General features: G+C 44.5%; 2 protein-coding genes and 1 long non-coding RNA gene across 3 annotated transcripts; 1 reads left to right on the top strand and 2 right to left on the bottom strand.

The window, feature by feature from the left end:
- The first annotated feature begins 39 nt into the window (after positions 1–39).
- LOC121088824 (histone H2A-IV) lies at positions 40–587 on the top strand. The gene has a single exon (XM_040595408.1). It carries the CDS (start codon positions 82–84, stop codon positions 469–471), a length of 390 nt encoding a protein of 129 aa, XP_040451342.1. The 5' UTR covers positions 40–81; the 3' UTR covers positions 472–587.
- On the bottom strand, positions 523–1,704 carry LOC121088812 (histone H1.11L-like). The gene has a single exon (XM_040595396.1). It carries the CDS (start codon positions 1,611–1,613, stop codon positions 1,017–1,019), a length of 597 nt encoding a protein of 198 aa, XP_040451330.1. The 5' UTR covers positions 1,614–1,704; the 3' UTR covers positions 523–1,016.
- Positions 1,705–7,441: 5,737 nt separating this feature from the next.
- LOC121089603 lies at positions 7,442–12,046 on the bottom strand. Its single transcript, XR_005828268.1, has 3 exons — positions 12,004–12,046; positions 11,729–11,848; positions 7,442–7,614 (listed from the first exon to the last, which is right to left on the bottom strand). It is a non-coding gene; the product is annotated as an uncharacterized LOC121089603 (long non-coding RNA).
- Between the last annotated feature and the right edge of the window lie 4,848 nt (positions 12,047–16,894).

The following is a 16,894-nucleotide window of genomic DNA, read 5'->3' as shown; positions in this document are numbered from 1 at the left end:
GCTGGGAGGGTATATAAAGACGAGCGATGAAGCGTTTTTCATTTCCGTACGATTACAGCTTCTGGTAACTTAGTCGCTGCGATGTCCGGCCGCGGGAAGCAGGGCGGGAAGGCGCGGGCCAAGGCCAAGTCGCGCTCGTCGCGGGCCGGGCTGCAGTTCCCCGTGGGCCGCGTGCACCGGCTGCTGCGCAAGGGCAACTACGCGGAGCGGGTGGGCGCCGGCGCCCCGGTGTACCTGGCGGCCGTGCTGGAGTACCTGACGGCCGAGATCCTGGAGCTGGCGGGCAACGCGGCCCGCGACAACAAGAAGACGCGCATCATCCCCCGCCACCTGCAGCTCGCCATCCGCAACGACGAGGAGCTCAACAAGCTGCTGGGCAAGGTGACCATCGCGCAGGGCGGCGTGCTGCCCAACATCCAGGCCGTGCTGCTGCCCAAGAAGACCGACAGCCACAAGGCTAAAGCCAAGTGAGTGCCGACAAACAACGCCCGGGAAATCTTTCCCAGAAAAATCCAAAGGCTCTTTTCAGAGCCACCTACAAAATCAGAAAGGGAGCTTGAATTCTACAAAATAAAGTCCGCAAAGAAGGGTGGTGCTTTTTGAAACGGTCGGCTAAGTTTGGGCAGCATCAGCTGCAGACGCGGCCCCGTACACACACTGGCCCCGACCTTCGGGCGTTGCTTCCCTGCGCTGCTCCGGGGCGGGGCTGACGGCCCTCCCGGGAGCCAGCTCGGCCCTTCCGAAGCCGCAGCCAATCACTGCGCCGTGCGGGCTTTCCAAAGCCACCAGCGCGCTGCTCAGCTCTCCGACTTAGCAGGGGTTTAAAAGCAGCCCCTGCAGTTTACTGCCGCCTGTCTGTCCCTAAACAGAAACGGCTGCCATTCCGCTGAAAATCTGTTGTCTCCTTCCCTGAAAGGGGTGATGGCCATAGCATTTCAGCTCTACTAGGTAAACATCGGGGGCTCTTAAAAGAGTCGTTGGGTTTCTACAACGCCAAAATTATTTTCTATGGGGGCTTACTTCTTGGGCACCACCTTCTTTGGCTTGACTGCTTTCAGCTTGGCTGCCTTGGGCTTCACCACCTTCACTTTGGCCGGGCTCTTTGCTCTTGCCACCAGCTTTTTCAGCTTAGCGGCCTTAGTCAGCTTCTTGGCCACAGTGGCCGCCGGCTTCTTAGCTTTCTTGGGGCTCTGTTTTGCTGTCACCGCCTTCTTGGGCTTCTTAGCAGCGCTGGCGGGCTTCTTGGCAGCCAGCTTCCTGGGCTTGGCCGCGGCTGCCCGCTTCTTGGGGGCTTTTTCCTTCACTTCGCCAAGCTTCTTGCTGAGGTGGAAGGAGCCCGAGGCGCCGGTGCCCTTGTTGACGAGGCTCTTGAGCCCCAGCTTGATGCGGCTGTTGTTCTTCTCCACATCGTAGCCGCCGGCGGCCAGCGCCTTCTTGAGCGCGGCGAGGGAGAGCCCCTTGCGCTCCTTGGAGGCGGACACGGCCTTGGTGATCAGCTCGGTGACGCTGGGGCCCGCGGGCTTGCGGGCCTTGGAGCCGCCCGCCGCCGCCTTCGGCTTCTTGGCGGCGGGAGCCTTGGCGGTGGTTGCTGCAGCGGGGGCAGCCTCAGACATGACAGAGACACAGAGAGCCCTAGATGGCGGCGGCGGCCGCTACGCCCCTATTTATAGCAGCGCGGCGGGCGCTGATTGGTGGTCGCTCGCCCGCCCCGCCCCGCCGCCACTGCCCCGCGTTCCGGCTTGTGTTTCTTCGGGGATAATAAAGTGTATTTTCTCTACTTTACGTGTTACAAAATTGCCCCTTTTGTACATCTGGGAGATCGTGGAAGTGCGTATTCTCGTCCATCGGTGTCCTGTCGCGAAAAGAGTGGAGTTTGGGAGGGAGAGGACAATAAATCCCGAGTCCTGGAACCGAACGGACCTTGAGGGCAGGAAAGTTTTGTTTTTCTTTGTAAATTAGAAATTCTCCTTTAAAGTTAGCGTGAGACAGCAGATTCAGTGTTAATCTTCAGAGGGTCTTTTTTACATTAGAGAAGAAAGCGAACAGCTAGAATCTCACTCTTTAAAATAAAATGTTTTCAAAGAGAGTGAGGTAGCACAAACTTGCACGAACTCCTGCAAGCTTTGCCCCGGCTGCTCTTACCGAGGTTCATACCTCTGGCTACCACGTAACACTGAGTTAGGGATTCTTTTACCCGTACTTCCAAGGCTACATTTTCCAGAGGCCATGCGTGAAATAATAGACAATATATACTTTGTGTACCTCGGAATGGGCTGCTTTTTACTGCAACAAATTGCTGCTGTTAATGTAGCAAAGGGCTCTCAAATCCTAACAGAATAAATTGGGACACAAAGACCAAAGATGAAAAGGTTTGTGTTGAATCACTGAGCTTCAAGTAAGTCTCTGACATACAGAAATAGACTCTAAATAAAGCACACAGTGCTACTTCTGTGAAATTTGTTGGTATGATTCAATAACATGGAAAAAATTGGCAGAGATCGAGTCTGAAAGAGATGTGAAAGCACCATTTCATTCATAGTTTGATGCCAAACTAGGAAGAAAATTTGCAATTTTTAATCACTGCTGTTTTGCCAGGTTACAGATCAAGTTACAGCAGCTTCTGTACATAAAACCTTTGGCTGCAAGCACAAACCGATGCAAAGTTGTTTATCCACATGTTGACTACTCTATTGGTACGCACAACTCCTCATCAGCTAAAACTTTGCATATAATTCTGTGTCTCTGACAGAAGTTTCTAATTCATTTACCCTGAAGTTTAATGGCCATTGGCCAATTTAACACCATCATATTGCTGCATTTGTACCTGATGTGTACAAACTGCATTTGCACAGTTTACATATGATGCTGACGAGATGATCAACTCACTATTTCAACAAAATGCAATCTATGTGAGTGAAAAATATTACCTCCCTCCTCTCTATCATTTCACTAGAGGAAAGGCAAATGAACCTCATGAAGATTTTGGGTGACCCTTCACCTTCAATTAATTCATAAAGTCCCATTTTTTAAAACTGTATAAACAGATCAACTTTTTCTCATATAACTATGGTAAAAAGGACTTTAGGAAAATAAACATATTTTTATCTCCCAGTTACATTTCTTTCTAACTTGCTCATCATTCTGGTCTCCTAGATGAGGAGTTATCCCTGAGACAGGGAGTGTGAATAAGATGGCGAATTCAGCAATTCTGGCTCTGGTCTTTCAAAGCCATGTTGGAAGCAGAATGGCATATAAAGCAAGGTTCACTTGGAATTTTACAAAGGCAAGAACGTTTACCTCATGTAGTAATAGGATGCATAAAGAATTGAATAGTGGAATTATTAATGTCTCCTGAAGTTTCCTGAAATCAAGCGGATGACTGAATGTCTGGTCTGTCCCATCTAGGTCTGGTAAAAGCTCTGAATGTCCTTTAAAAACTTAACTTGACACAATGTGGGGTTTTTTTTATATTCACCAACCCTTTTCACATTACCAAGGCCAGTACTGGGGTTTGGACAAGAGCCTTTCTACTTCACAACAGCACATTTTTCTCCAATCTGTAATTTGATAGTCTCAAGACTGTTTTCCTTACACACACAGATGGAATACAGCTGTATGTCTAAATCATGCATAGTGGTGATAACTTCAACACCAACCATCTTCAGAGGAAAAGCCCCTCAGTATGTGCCAGAGCAACACTGCAGTGCATACTTGTAGTCCTTGTCTTACTCCACTTTTGAGGCTATTGATCTCCATCAAATGTTAAATGGCCATCTTGCAACTTGAAAACATAAGTTTTAGTAATTATTTTAAGTGCTTCTATTTATTTGATTTTCCACTCGTGTTTACTCCATTATTCCCTTCCCTTATTGTTAAGAAGACAATATATTTTCACAACCATCTCACAAACAAGCAGTCAAGCTATGCGTACTAGGGGGAGGCTGCAGAAAAATCAAGGCATAGGAGGAGAGTTGAGTACAGTGTCACCTCATTCAGTAGTGAATACACAAGGACCATAGTTTGCCCTCCTCCCCCAAATACTGCTATTCCTTGTGTGATCAGCAGCACAAAAAGCCTGAAGTTATTCGCCAGAGGCATTACTCTAGTAATGATCAAGCTTAGTTAGGCTACATGGAAGTAGTATATATTTCACTGCAATGCAGCCACAAAAAAAAGGACCAGATAGGGAGGACAGTTGCTGGAAAAGATTCTCCCTATTATGCATTTTCCATCACAATTACAGCAAGCTTTGCTGCCTCATCTTAGAAGAGGTGACCATCAAGAACAACAGGACCTCAATGGTACTCCTCTCTGTTGGTCTCTACATGCTCTGTCGGTACGGACAGAGATCTCTGGTAGAGTAACAAAGATCTGCCAGCAAATCCTACAGTATGTTTTTTGCTGGCACTACCAATGTGAGCCAGCTCAGACTGCAGGGCTAGATCTGAAAACCTCTTTAGAGCACTTCCCAGTCAGCTTGAAAAGCATAGATTATTATAAGCAGCAACATACGCCTACTAACTTCAAAAAACATACAGTAATCCAAACCAAACCTAATGCCTGCAAAACAACAAAAACATTTTGCAGGATTAGGGCTATTTTTTTAATTTATCGCATTATTCTTTTTGTGATACTTAACCTGGCACTAGGTGACAAAGCATAGTGGCCACCATAGATGATATCCCAAGTCCTAGGAAGAGCACCTACAGAGGCTCAGTGTTGTTTTTCATATACATACTGAGGATAATTTTTCCTGAACTGTTTGCTCCTTTTCCTCCCCTTTCTTATGATTTTTCCACGAGTATCTGACTGCATTACATTTATGCATTTCACATTGCCACACTTTTCCCAAACATGTAAAACCCATCCCCATTTTGGAGGTGGGAGAACTGAGAGTCACTTTTCCACAATTCTTAAAAATGCAATTACTTGAACTCTCCAATTTTTGTCTTGTTCAGGTTTTGCACCCTCCTCCTGCTCCTGTTAACTCTCACCGATTCCTGTCAGCAGAACACCAGTTCAGAGATGATTCATCTAATTTCACAGAGGAAAACTCAAAACCTGTTCAAAATGCAGCGAATTTGTCTGCCCGTTTTAATTTTTGTAACAAATATCACCTCTCGCCTGTATACACACAGGCCAGACCAGGACATCAGTCTGCAGGTGGGATCAGGATCAGGCCCAGTGAGGGGCTCCAGGGTCAGACACAGCTCTAGCCTCAGGCATCGGGCACCTCCCTGGTGCAGTGGGCCCATGGCTGGGCAGGGCTGTGGGGAACAGGAGACTGGCCCTGTTGCGGTGTCACTGAGGCAGGGGCTGATGGCCCTGGGGGGCCTGAAATGGGGTCCTGGGACCTGGTCAGGGTGAGGTGAGCCACAGGAGATGCTGGGCAGGGACATGCAGGGCTGTTGGTGCCCTGACAGGACATCTCCTTTGGTGTAGCGGGAAATACAAAAGGCTCTCAAAACTAATGCTTCAGCATCCTTCTGGATCTAGACAATAAAGACCAAGTTCGGCCAAGTTCCATGCAAATGTTTGATTACAGTCCTAGTAGACAGAGAAGTGGATTTCAGTTATAACAAAACTCTACTGCCACTTGCAGTTATCATTGATATTGGATGTAGTCACCAACTTTAGGTTCAAGATGGCTGAGTTCAGTTTAGTGATTCCAACTCTTCGGTCATCAAACATATAAAATTGTGGGAAGGGTTTGGCTGACCTTGTACAGGGCCCACAGTGGGCAGCTGAATCTGAAGTACCCTTCCACCTTCATTTTATTGACCATCACAGGGAAAATTCTCAAGAGGTTTTGGACTAGCAACATCCAGCTTCAGTTAGCAAACTATCTTTCTATAACAGCATTTCCACCCCCTCCAGCACAGTCACAAAACATGAAAGGAGGTCAGTAGAAAGAGCTATTTGTTCCACCTTTTAGCTGCTGTCTGGAGAAAATGCTGATCCACAGTTTTGGTCTGGGTGACAATGTACAAGTCCCCCTACTAACTGCCAGTGGGAACTCCCACCCTTTCCTGTCCCACTGTGAACCATGACACACGTCACAGGGGTGCCTCAGACAGTTTTGTTTCTTCTAAGGCATCTGGTCTCAAAATTCTGGCTGGTGTGCATCCCTTGGGGCTCATCGACTCCCCATTGCTGCCCACCCTGACCAAGGAGCGAATAACTGCCTTTACTTGGTATCAGCAATTAAGCGTATTAGCTGTTCTTTGATGAAACTAGACACTTAAGAGCTGCCTTTTGGACCTGTTTCACCTCTCAGGTGCTGTGACCCACAGTTTGGGAAAAGACCTGCTTGCATAAAAGCACTAACTGCAGTGTTCATGGAAAGATCCTGCATTACTAACTTTGTTCCTCCTTTACTAACCAGCAGCTTTGACTCTTCTCATTTTCCTACTTCCACCATCAGTGACCCACAGTGCCCAAACACAACCTGCAACCCTTCTGCTTTCTGCAGAGAAGCCGGGGAGATGAGCTTCCACGAAATGAGCTCATCACAGGTGGAAAAACATCCTTGAGGGAGAAGAGATTGGCCTCTCTCCCTGCTTTGCTGGAGGGCAGGGACTGAAGATGACGATCCCTGCACTTTTCATAGAGGACACTGGGATGCAGAGTCTGCAAAGGAAAGGAGCAGTTTAGCACAGATGTCCAGCAGCTGAAGCGCTGCTCTGAGCTACATGCAAAAATAGCTGCTGGCATCACTGCACCTGTGAAAACAGGGAAGTTGTGTGTTGCTGGACAAGCAGGCGTCTTCAGAGAAGAGCTGGAGGAGAAGGGATACTACTGGTTGGTTGTTTTGCCACCTTCTGTTTGAGCACATGTAAGGTGTGTTATGTAAAGTGCTTAGTTCTGGGACCTTGAATACATCCATGTCTCTTGTTCCTTTTCCATTAGACTCCTCTGGTAATTTTGAACTGAACAGCTTCTAAGAGGTTTTTAAAAATTAACTGCATTAAGCAATATTCTTGCCTTACTGCTGGCATGTATTCAAATGAGAATTCCTATGACAGTTGCCCTATCATTTCCATATTAAGAAAAAAATGAAATTTTGTCCCAGGGGACTTACACAGGAAAGACTCCTGTTGACTTACTGATGCCTTTTCCAAGGCATCTTTATATTTCCAAGAAATATAAAGAAACAAATGCTGTGGCCTTGAAGGCTGAATGAGTATTCCTCACATCAGGGTCTCCAGAATCAAAAGTATGATACACACTTGAAAATGGGAAACTCTCACTCTCCAGTCTTGAAGAGGCCCAGAACAAAGGAATCTAAAATCATGGCCTGATCAGTAGCACAAAAGCTGTGCTAGGTTACAGGGTAGCCTCAGGGAATAAACACTCATTTGAAACTGAGGCCACCTACATTCACCATTTGATTCTGCCCAGGAGTCAATGGGAAAACCAACAGCTTCCTCCTTACCTCTGTTTCTCTGAACATCAGGTGATAACAGGCATCTCACACATTCGTTAAGATTGCTGCAGAAAAGCAAGAAAATGTGAGTTGTCTTGTAGCTTCATGTTGGTAATCAGAGGTCCTGGATCCAAACTGATGTGATTTTTGAGTATACATCAAGAAATGCATCAGCCACTGTATGCTTCCTGAAATACAAAAGATGGTAAGAAGTAGGCAGCCTGGTTACTAAGGTCTACTTACAGTCTACTGTGCTTAAGAGGAAGACTCCTACTGAGGAGGAGATTTGAGGGAAAGAGACTGCATTTTGCTTGGCTCTTTCATGACCACCCAGCATGGGAAGACCTGTGTATAGAATGACTAAAGAAGAAGAAGTGTTTCAGGTGCAATGCTTGTTCTACACTAAAGAAGAAGGATGCTCATTTTCAGACACTGCTGTAAAGACACACAAAATAGAGCAACATACTTAGTTTCTGAGACCTGATCCAGCTCCCTGACTGCACTGTGTTTAAGCAAGGGCTAATAACAAGAGGCCATACCACCCTCTTTGCCCAGTTCCAGTTCTTCAAGCTGGCAGAGCTGCTTCAAGTATGAAAACATTTTTTCTAGAGCTATACCAGTTCAGTACACAATGTTATCTGGTCTGTATAGTCACTCAATCTCTGATATGCTGCAAATACAAAATAATACCCAGTCTAGAGGGGAGCATCCAAGAAATGTTAGTCACATGGATTTGGATTAAAATCTGATCTAGGTATCAAGAATGCCATTTGTCTTTAAAGGGAGAGTCCACAACCAGTCTCCAAAGCAGGTTTTTCAAATTCAGAGCCTTGATTCAAGATGGGCATAAAGGCCATCCCAACAGCCAAATATCCCTTGCCAAACACTGATTTCAGTATGGATGTGAGCAGCAGTACCTATATGAGCAATGTTTGGGAGGTACAGAAGGAAGCTTTCCACTAAGATCATGGCCATCTGATGGCACCACCACAGTGCACAACACCAGTCCAGGGAGGTCTGGGGTGTCTGGAGGTGGGGATGCTCCAGGAGAAAACATCCTTCCTTTCAGCAGCAAATGGCAGACCAGCGACTGTCCTCCACACTGCATCTCGTATTAACCTATTGGAAACCTTTTCTACTTGAATGAAGCCTAGGTAAAGGGCTCCAGTTTGAGTTATGTGATTCCAATGACCTTTTTTATCTTTTATCCTCTCACCTCCACCCTGAGCTGTAAAAGCAAACATGGATTAAGATGATACTTAGTGGACACCAATCTCACATTGCATTTGTGTTGATATTCACTGAAATAAAAGCTTGTCTAAACAAACAACCACACCAATGTTTTGGGCAGTCATATTGTCAGCAAACCCCATTATCTCACTGTTCACCCTTTTTCCATATAATTTAGGAACTTAAAGAGCACAGATCCTAGTGCAGAACCCTACAGAACTCCCAAGTGACCTTCCTTTATTCAGTCCTATGCTTTTTTCAACCTTCTATCAAATAACTATCCATGCTAAATTTTCCCTTTTATCCTGCTGCTGTTGAGTTTTCTTTAAAGTTTTTTTCAGAGAGGCTTTGTCAAAAGCCTTTGGTAATCCAGGCAGATCATATCAAGCAGATCACGTTTCCCCACATGCTAATTGACCTTGACAAAACAGCTCCAAGATCTTTGTAAAACAGGACTTCCCTTTGCATGCTGAAACTATGCTGACATTATTGAAAAGACCGTGTTTATCCAGGAGGCTGTTCTGACTCTTGTTATATCTCAATCAGTGTATCTGGTACAGCCAGTAGGCATACAGACCATGAGTCCTATAGTCTGGCAGGTTCTCAGGCAAGATTTTTGGCTGCTGTTGTGACACATGGAGGATTTAGTGCTAGTTTTGATTGTTTAACTAGCTAATCTTCTAAACCCTTTATGGACAGCTGAGTTATATTTTTATGCTTAATCTGGTAGAGTTTATGTTCTTTTCTGTGTTCTTTACTGAGACACACCTGTAGCTTTTCGAATGATGCCTTCTTACTCTCAACCCTCCTTCCTGCTATCAGCACCAGCATCTTCCCCTTTCTCAGGCCTTTCTGGATGGGTGGTAGCCCTACCACTATGTCTCCAGCATGGTCACTTTATCCATCTTCACCCACCTGTGAAGATTTAATCTTCCCAGCTGCTCCTTTGAGCTTCTTTGTTAAAAAAAATGTTTCCAAAGTGCCTGCCTTATCCGCAAAGCATGCCAGTGCTCCTGTCTTGTTTCCCAGGATGTAAGCACTGATGTTGTTTTATGCTATCGCCTGATGTATTTTTTCCTATAGGCTACAGAATTTGCTGTGTCTTTTCCTTGGGAGTATTGTCCCAAAAATTGTCACCGCTGGTTGGCTTTCCCCTACTCCTCAGCTACAAAGCTCACTGACAACCTCCTGCATGTTCATAGCCAGAAGCCCATTTCTTTTTTGATCCAGATGAGGTCCATACCTCTTGTGCAAGTGCTCTGCTGTACAGAAGCGTTCCCAGCTCCTGCAGAAACCTTATTCTTAGCCAGGTTGTGAAACCACCATCCATGTCCCTCCCTCATCCCAAGCAGTGTACTAGGAGCTTTTCAGCAGCAGGGTAGCACAGGTATTCTGGCTTTTATCTTCTTCCCCAGGAGCTTACACATTGCATCCAAAGCTTTTCTCCTTCCTTTCACTATGACACAGGTACTGAAAGTGACCATGACAAGGCATCCCACTCTCGCTTTTCCTAGGAGCCACCCATGTGCCCTGTGAAGTTTGTCATCTTCGTGTCCTTTCCCAGAGTAGTGGGAGACTCCTTTGGCCCTCCAGCCCCAGTTCTTCCCCATTGTGTCTCAAAACAGGGAGTTAGTCTGGAAAGTTGGATGCCGGATCTAGCATGTGTGCACAAAGTGGGGATGGGATGAGGGCTAAAAGGGCCCTGTTGGGATACTGCAAGGAACATGCATTGTAGAAAAGGGTTCTGTATATATGGTGTGGAGCAAGCATGAGTCGTAAGACCCTGCATGCACTTGGGAATGACATATGTCAGTCTGGCAGCTTACTCCAGGATTGTCCTCTGGAGAAGTCCTCCCGAGCCACGCGGATGTGTCCTCTAATCAGGAAAGGGTTAGGGAGCATGAATGGGAGAGCTCACATGGTGAGGAAACGGGCTACAAAATAATCTGGGAAAAGCTATCTTGACAGCTAAATTAAACATGTAGCCACATGTAGCCTATGAGGAAATAAAGAGGAGATTGCCTTCATACAAGTTCTCTTCCGCATAGTACTTGTATGGACTATTAAGCATGAGTCAGAAGAGTGGTCCTTGGTAATCTAATAATTCCCTGGTGCAGCTTAGAGTTTCCCTTTTCCCAGAGCTCCAAATGTCGTGGAGCTCAAAGGAAATGCTGCTATTAAGATGTTTTTTTAAAGAATTTTCCTTGAAAATACCTTTTTGAGCGTTTCAGAGAAGAATCTCCCCATCTTATCCCAGCAATTTCCAGCTGCCAGCAGAGCATCTTTTGGCAGCGAGAAGCAAGTGTAAGGCAGAACCTGTTCTGAGTTGCCCTCAGTGACAACGGGGTTTATCTTGGTTCCATGCAGCCTGGGGAGACGCAAACAGCTTTACTGTCATCTGTAATTCTTGTCCTAGGCCCCACTCAGCTAGGCCCAAAAGCCAAGTATCTCTACTGTTTGTGTCTGGGTTGGGTTAGAAAAAATCAAAGAACAGCTAAGGAAATATCTTTTGTGTTCATTTGTTTGTTTACTGTTGTGATTTAACCCTAGCTGGCAACCAAGCATCATGCAGCCACTCGCTCTTTCCCCCTGTCCCTAGAGGGATGGGGAGGAGAACTGGGAAAAAGATAAAACACGAGGGCTGAGATAAGAACAATTTAATAATTGAAATAAAATAAAACAACAACAATAATAAAATAAAATAAAACAAAATAAAATAAAATAAAATAAAATAAAATAAAATAAATAAAATAAAATAAAATAAAATAAAATAAAATAAAATAAAATAAAATAAAATAAAATAAAATAAAATAAAATAAAATAAAATAAAATAAAATAAAATAAAATAAAATAAAATGAATGAAATAAAATACAATAATAACAATCATCATCATCAATAATAACAATCATAATGAAAAGGAAGGAGAAGGGGAGAGGAATAAAATCCAAAGGGAAGAAGGGGAAAAAAACTAGTGCTACACAATACCATAGCTCACCACCCACTGGCCGATGCCCGGCCAGTCTCCAAGCAGCGATCAGCTGGCCCCAGTCAACTCCCCCCAGTTTGTTTACCGAGCATGATGTTCGAAGGTATGGAATATCCCTTTGGCTAGTTTGGGTCAGCTGTCCTGGCTGTGTCTGCTCCCAATTCCTTGTGCCCCTCCAGCCCTCTAGATGGCAAGGCCTATGAAGCTGAAAAGCCTTGACTTAGTATAAACGTCACCCAGCAACAACTAAAAACATCAGCGTGCCATCAACATTGTTCTCACACCAAATCCAAAACACAGCACTGCACCAGCCACCAAGAAGAAAATTACTTCTATTCCAAATGAAAGCAGGACACTTACTTTGTTTGGTTTTGGGGTGGGCTGGTTTTGTATTACTAAACTGGTAAAAAAGAGGCACTGCCTGATCTTTTCAAAGGCTATATTTGATCAGACACTACCAGAGAGGTTTACTACCACTGCAAGTCTTTGTACTTCCCAGAATAACACCATTTTTAGAAAGTATTTTTTTAAACTGCATGTGTTTGCAAATGACACGGTCATTCAGCCCTGCCCTTATGCCTTCTGCTAATCATGCAGGGCGTATCTGCAGATGCAGGGAAGCACTTTCTCTCACAGGTTTCCTTTCCTCCCCCCCCCACGTCCTGATCATTTGTTCAGGAGGGTGTAGGAAGTGGGCCAAATCCAACCCGGGCCAAGAGCATCTGCTGATCATCCCTGTAGTGTCATAAAATTGCTTCAGGGACATTGAGCAGCAGAGCGCTCAGGCACATCACACATCTGAACTAGGAGCCTGGGATAAACACCAAGCTCCCGTCCCCATCACATCCTGACTCTGCAGCTGGCCAGCTTCTCCTCTTCTGGAAGCGCAGGCTCCCAGGCCTCACAGGAGTGGTGACTTGCTCTTGCCAGATCTCCCATTAACAGATTTGGTGCTGTGCTTGAAAGATGCCCTCAGCTCCTTCATGAGATTACCACCCCCTTTTCACAAATTTCCCTTCAAAGAGGTTTATACTACTGACGGCTGCTCTTTCTGATCAGGTCTGGACAATGTGTAGTAAGTAATTTCTGAGGCCCTCATACCAGGTTACGCGTTAAAGTTAATGCTTACAAAGGTAGAAAAAGATCTGTCTGGCCTTTAGTGAGGAAGCATTTCCCTTTCTCCCTCTCTCTAAGCACACTGGCAATAGGACAAAATGTTTCTGATCATTTTTCTCAGCCCTGGTGGGTTACCAAGAGGAATCACCTTGTAGTTTCATATTTTGAGAATGGAAGACCTGACCTGAAAATAAAAGTCCTGACTTGACAAAAATAATAATGATTTGAAATGGTGCTTTTTCCAGTTCAGACTCAGCCATTTAAAACTGAATCTTAGTCTCCCTGGACCTAGAAGAAACCGTTAGGACTGTGATGCATCGATGTTATCCATCACACATTTTCTTTGCATTCCCAAGTGCAGCTCTGCAAAACCCTGTGTTCTTCTGTACATGTCTGGTTTATACATGTCCTCTGCTAATCTTGAGAATGTGACTGACAGCTTGTCACCCACAAGCATGAAGAGGGGCCACACGCCATGCACCATGCAGTGCAGGATCATCAAAGCCATGGTCTTTTCCTTCCCTGATCCCATACAGGTAGCATAAGGCTTACTCTGTGAAAGGAAGGAGTACATTAGCTGAAAACAGGCAAAAGAAAATAGTTCTTTATGCCTTGAGTAACTGGGAACTTCTGGGCTTTATGCTTGCAGCAGGCAGTGGAGACAACTGGTGTCAGCAGGGTCAAAAGGTACCAGATAAATTCGTGGGCAAGAGGGGCCTGTTATTGTAGGGGACAGGCAGGGATGTATCACTGCCACCTACACTCTTCCACAATAGCATCTTCTACTAGCACTGCAGGACACCAAGTGCTGGGTTTTACAGGGACCATCTTTGGCCTAGAACAGTTTCTGTGGGACAGCACATTTGAAATTGGAGCATAAACCTGACAAACTTGGGGGACATCAAGCAGGGCAGGAGAGGGATAAAGAATTGCCATCTATAATAAGTCAGACATTCTAGAGCAGGTGTCTAAAAGAGATGGACTGAACCAGCCTTTGGGTATGCCTGATTCTTCTCCTGGCTCTAGAGGGAGCTTCAGTAAGTGAATAAACTGGCTCCACATGAACCTCTGAAGAGGGCTGAAATTAGGCGAGGTGCACCCCTCTCTGAATTTCAAAGTAAGTTTTCAACTTCAGTTGGACTTCTTTAGGCTCTTGCGTTTCTGTCATGTTTCTACAGTGCCAGATGGGAGAGTTAATCAAGATAATGAACTTCATGGTTTTGTTTTCATCACAGTGCATTTCTCAAATGGAATGTTTCTGCTGAACCTTAATCCTGTTAGTAAAAGTTTAACCATATGAAATTAATAATAGTTCAAACAAAACCAAAGCCCCCACAACGGGTCTTGCAAGTGTTCCAGAGGTGTCCAGGATCTGGTCTTTCATCACAGTTCAAAACTTTCAAGTTTTGGTTCATCTTCATGAAATGTAGCACTAGTTTCTGTAAGGACTGTGGATAAATGGTCTTATTTGATGATGAAGGAATGTAACAGCGACATGTGACTGTGACCATTCCAGGACAAGTTAAATCCAACTTTATAAAGTTTGAGGTTTTTGAGCTGAATATTCCCAACGCAAAGTCATCATCATTGGTAAAACTGGTATGGAACTGATATGCAGACCTGCAATGCAGCCTCAATCTGTCCAAATCTGTCTGCGTCCAATACTTAAATTTGATTACCATTTCTCTTATCTAACTTATTTTTCAATTAAATTCTCATGTATTGTTAGGAATATGAAATATATCTCTTGACTAGCTGCAAATTATGTACAATAGAATAGTTGGTTAAATTGATGAAGTAAGAGAAGAATTAAGATCAAGTAAAAGCACCAATTCTAAAAAAATTCTAAAACTCTTTTTCTTTCATATATTTAAAAAGAAATACTAGCATTCATAAAAATTGTAAAAAAAGTTGTTTTCTTTACAAAACTTAGATCAGACAATGCCAATGCACTGAGACTCTGTGTCATCTCATGATTTTTTGTTTTGATTTTTTACATTCTTGGTTCAATATCAGAGAACATTTTTTAGCACATTTGAAATTGCATTGCCCAGCCACAACCTGGGTAGCTAGTGGAGAAGCGCACAGGGATGTGGGGTGAACCCAGTCACTGCAGCTTTCTGGCCTTGGCCAGTGACAAGTACAAAGACAGGATCAGGAATGTTTCATTGTGCAAATACAGGATGATACCAAATCCAGTTTTCCTGCCAAAAGTACATTTTCCTAGCCTTTCCCTCCACCATGACTGATTACTGAATTGTTGTTTTGTGCCCTCAAGCCTCTGAGTTTAGAGTTTTTCTAGGTAGCCTCCAAACTGAGTCTTGTTACCTCACCAATGGCCTTATCAGAGCGATTAAGAGCAAGAATTGAGGAGCAAGTGATAGTGAGAATGTCTCTGTTAGAGATCACTAACCCATACAACAAACTGCTACTAGCAGGGAGCAAATAAGGGAGCTGGGTAAAAGCTCTATCCTGTGCTGCCTGATGGAAACAGACACTCTAATTTCCTAGCTAAATAATGCTATATCTACTTGGTAATCTCATATACCAATGCTCCCAAGACTAGATTTAGGGATTTACACCCGAGTCTTTCGAGCCCATTAGTTTCTTGGTTAAGACATGCTGCTGGTGCCATGCTTCCCAACTGAGCTGCTTTTCCTTCTTGTTCAAACTGTCATCCTGGGAGCACTGCCCAGACCCACCAGCATTCGGTACAGAAATGCCACCAAAGGCTTCCGCACCAGCAGCTCCTCCTCATGCGCTGGAGGACATGGACATCACCCTGGCAGAGGGAAGATCAGAGAGTAGTACATGCAATGAAAGATTGGCTAAACACTGCCAAATTCACACTGTCAAAGGGGAATAAGAAACCATGGACATCTGTGCCTTGTGTTTTGGTGGCAGAACACAGAGATTGTTCTAGCCTGGCTCCCTACAGAAATAAGGGTTACAAAGTAGGGCTGTTGGCAGTTTTGTTAATCAGTAGCTTCTGAGCTTCCTGGGCAGTCTCAGACAGAATTTGATGAAGCAGTTAAGGTTTCAAAGATAGCGACTTCTTGCAAGTTTCACGAAAATAAGTATTTTTGTAGGTGAGAAGAATCCAGACTCTTGTTTCCTTTGAGAGAATTGTTGCAACATGAGCTCAGTCATCAAGAAGTCCACAGGAAAAGAGCCACAAGGAACCAGGCTACCTAATTTCTACTTTTCAGGAAGCCATTAGGTTTCTTTGCAGTTCTGGAAATATGGTAACAATTCCCTATTCTCTACAGTGCTTGAGGGTATGGATAGCCAGACTTGCTCATTGTGCTTTGCTACTGCAATTGCTGAGACACTGAGCAGAGAAAAGTCCTCCAGCAGCACTGGTCTGAGCAGAACATGCATAGGGCCTCACTCACTCACACCAGCTGTGCCACAGCCAAGACTGCAGGCATATGGGCCAAGCGGGGAGCTGGCATTTTGTGTGTCAGAAAGAGAGACTTATGCCATACAGCCTGCACTGAAACATATAATTAAAAGTGGCAAATGGCAGTATGAGCTGGTCTGTTTAAGTCCATTGCAGAAATCCATGCTCCATGACTAAATAAATACTTGACCTCTGCAGACACTGGTTGGCAGTGTTTTGACAAGGCACTTTAGGATGGTATCTTTGTTACACGAATACTTGCTCACAAAGCAGGTACAGGCACAGTCAATGCACTTGGTTAATATCCTACTTAACTGGAACTAATAAGAGATGTTTGCATCCCACAGGCTGTCCTGTTCCCCACACCCTGCCCTGCTCTTTGTAGCTTTCTCCAAACCTAACTGAAGTCACACACGCACAGGTGACCAGAGCCCAAACTAGCCTGTGTCATTTTGGAATGCTTTCAAAGAATTAATTTGGATCTACTGGTAAGGTTACTAAAAGCTGATGCAGACTGTTTTGATCTAATTTGCTTTATTTGTTTCAGTTTTGGGCTATTCAAGTTCCTACTGAATCTGAACGAGTGTCTTGCTGTGAAGAGTTAAAATTTGTCACCAATTCAACTGACCACAGGAAAAAGAAAGGAAAAAAAAAAACTTTTAGCCTCAGGAACCAGTGAAAGTACCAAGCACAGAAATTCCCTGTTAAAAAGATTAAATTTGAATGTAATTT

This window comes from Falco naumanni, chromosome 5 (assembly GCF_017639655.2).
Source record: "Falco naumanni isolate bFalNau1 chromosome 5, bFalNau1.pat, whole genome shotgun sequence".
NCBI classification, from domain to species: Eukaryota; Metazoa; Chordata; class Aves; order Falconiformes; family Falconidae; genus Falco; species Falco naumanni.
This window is presented reverse-complemented; position numbering and strand designations above follow the sequence as displayed.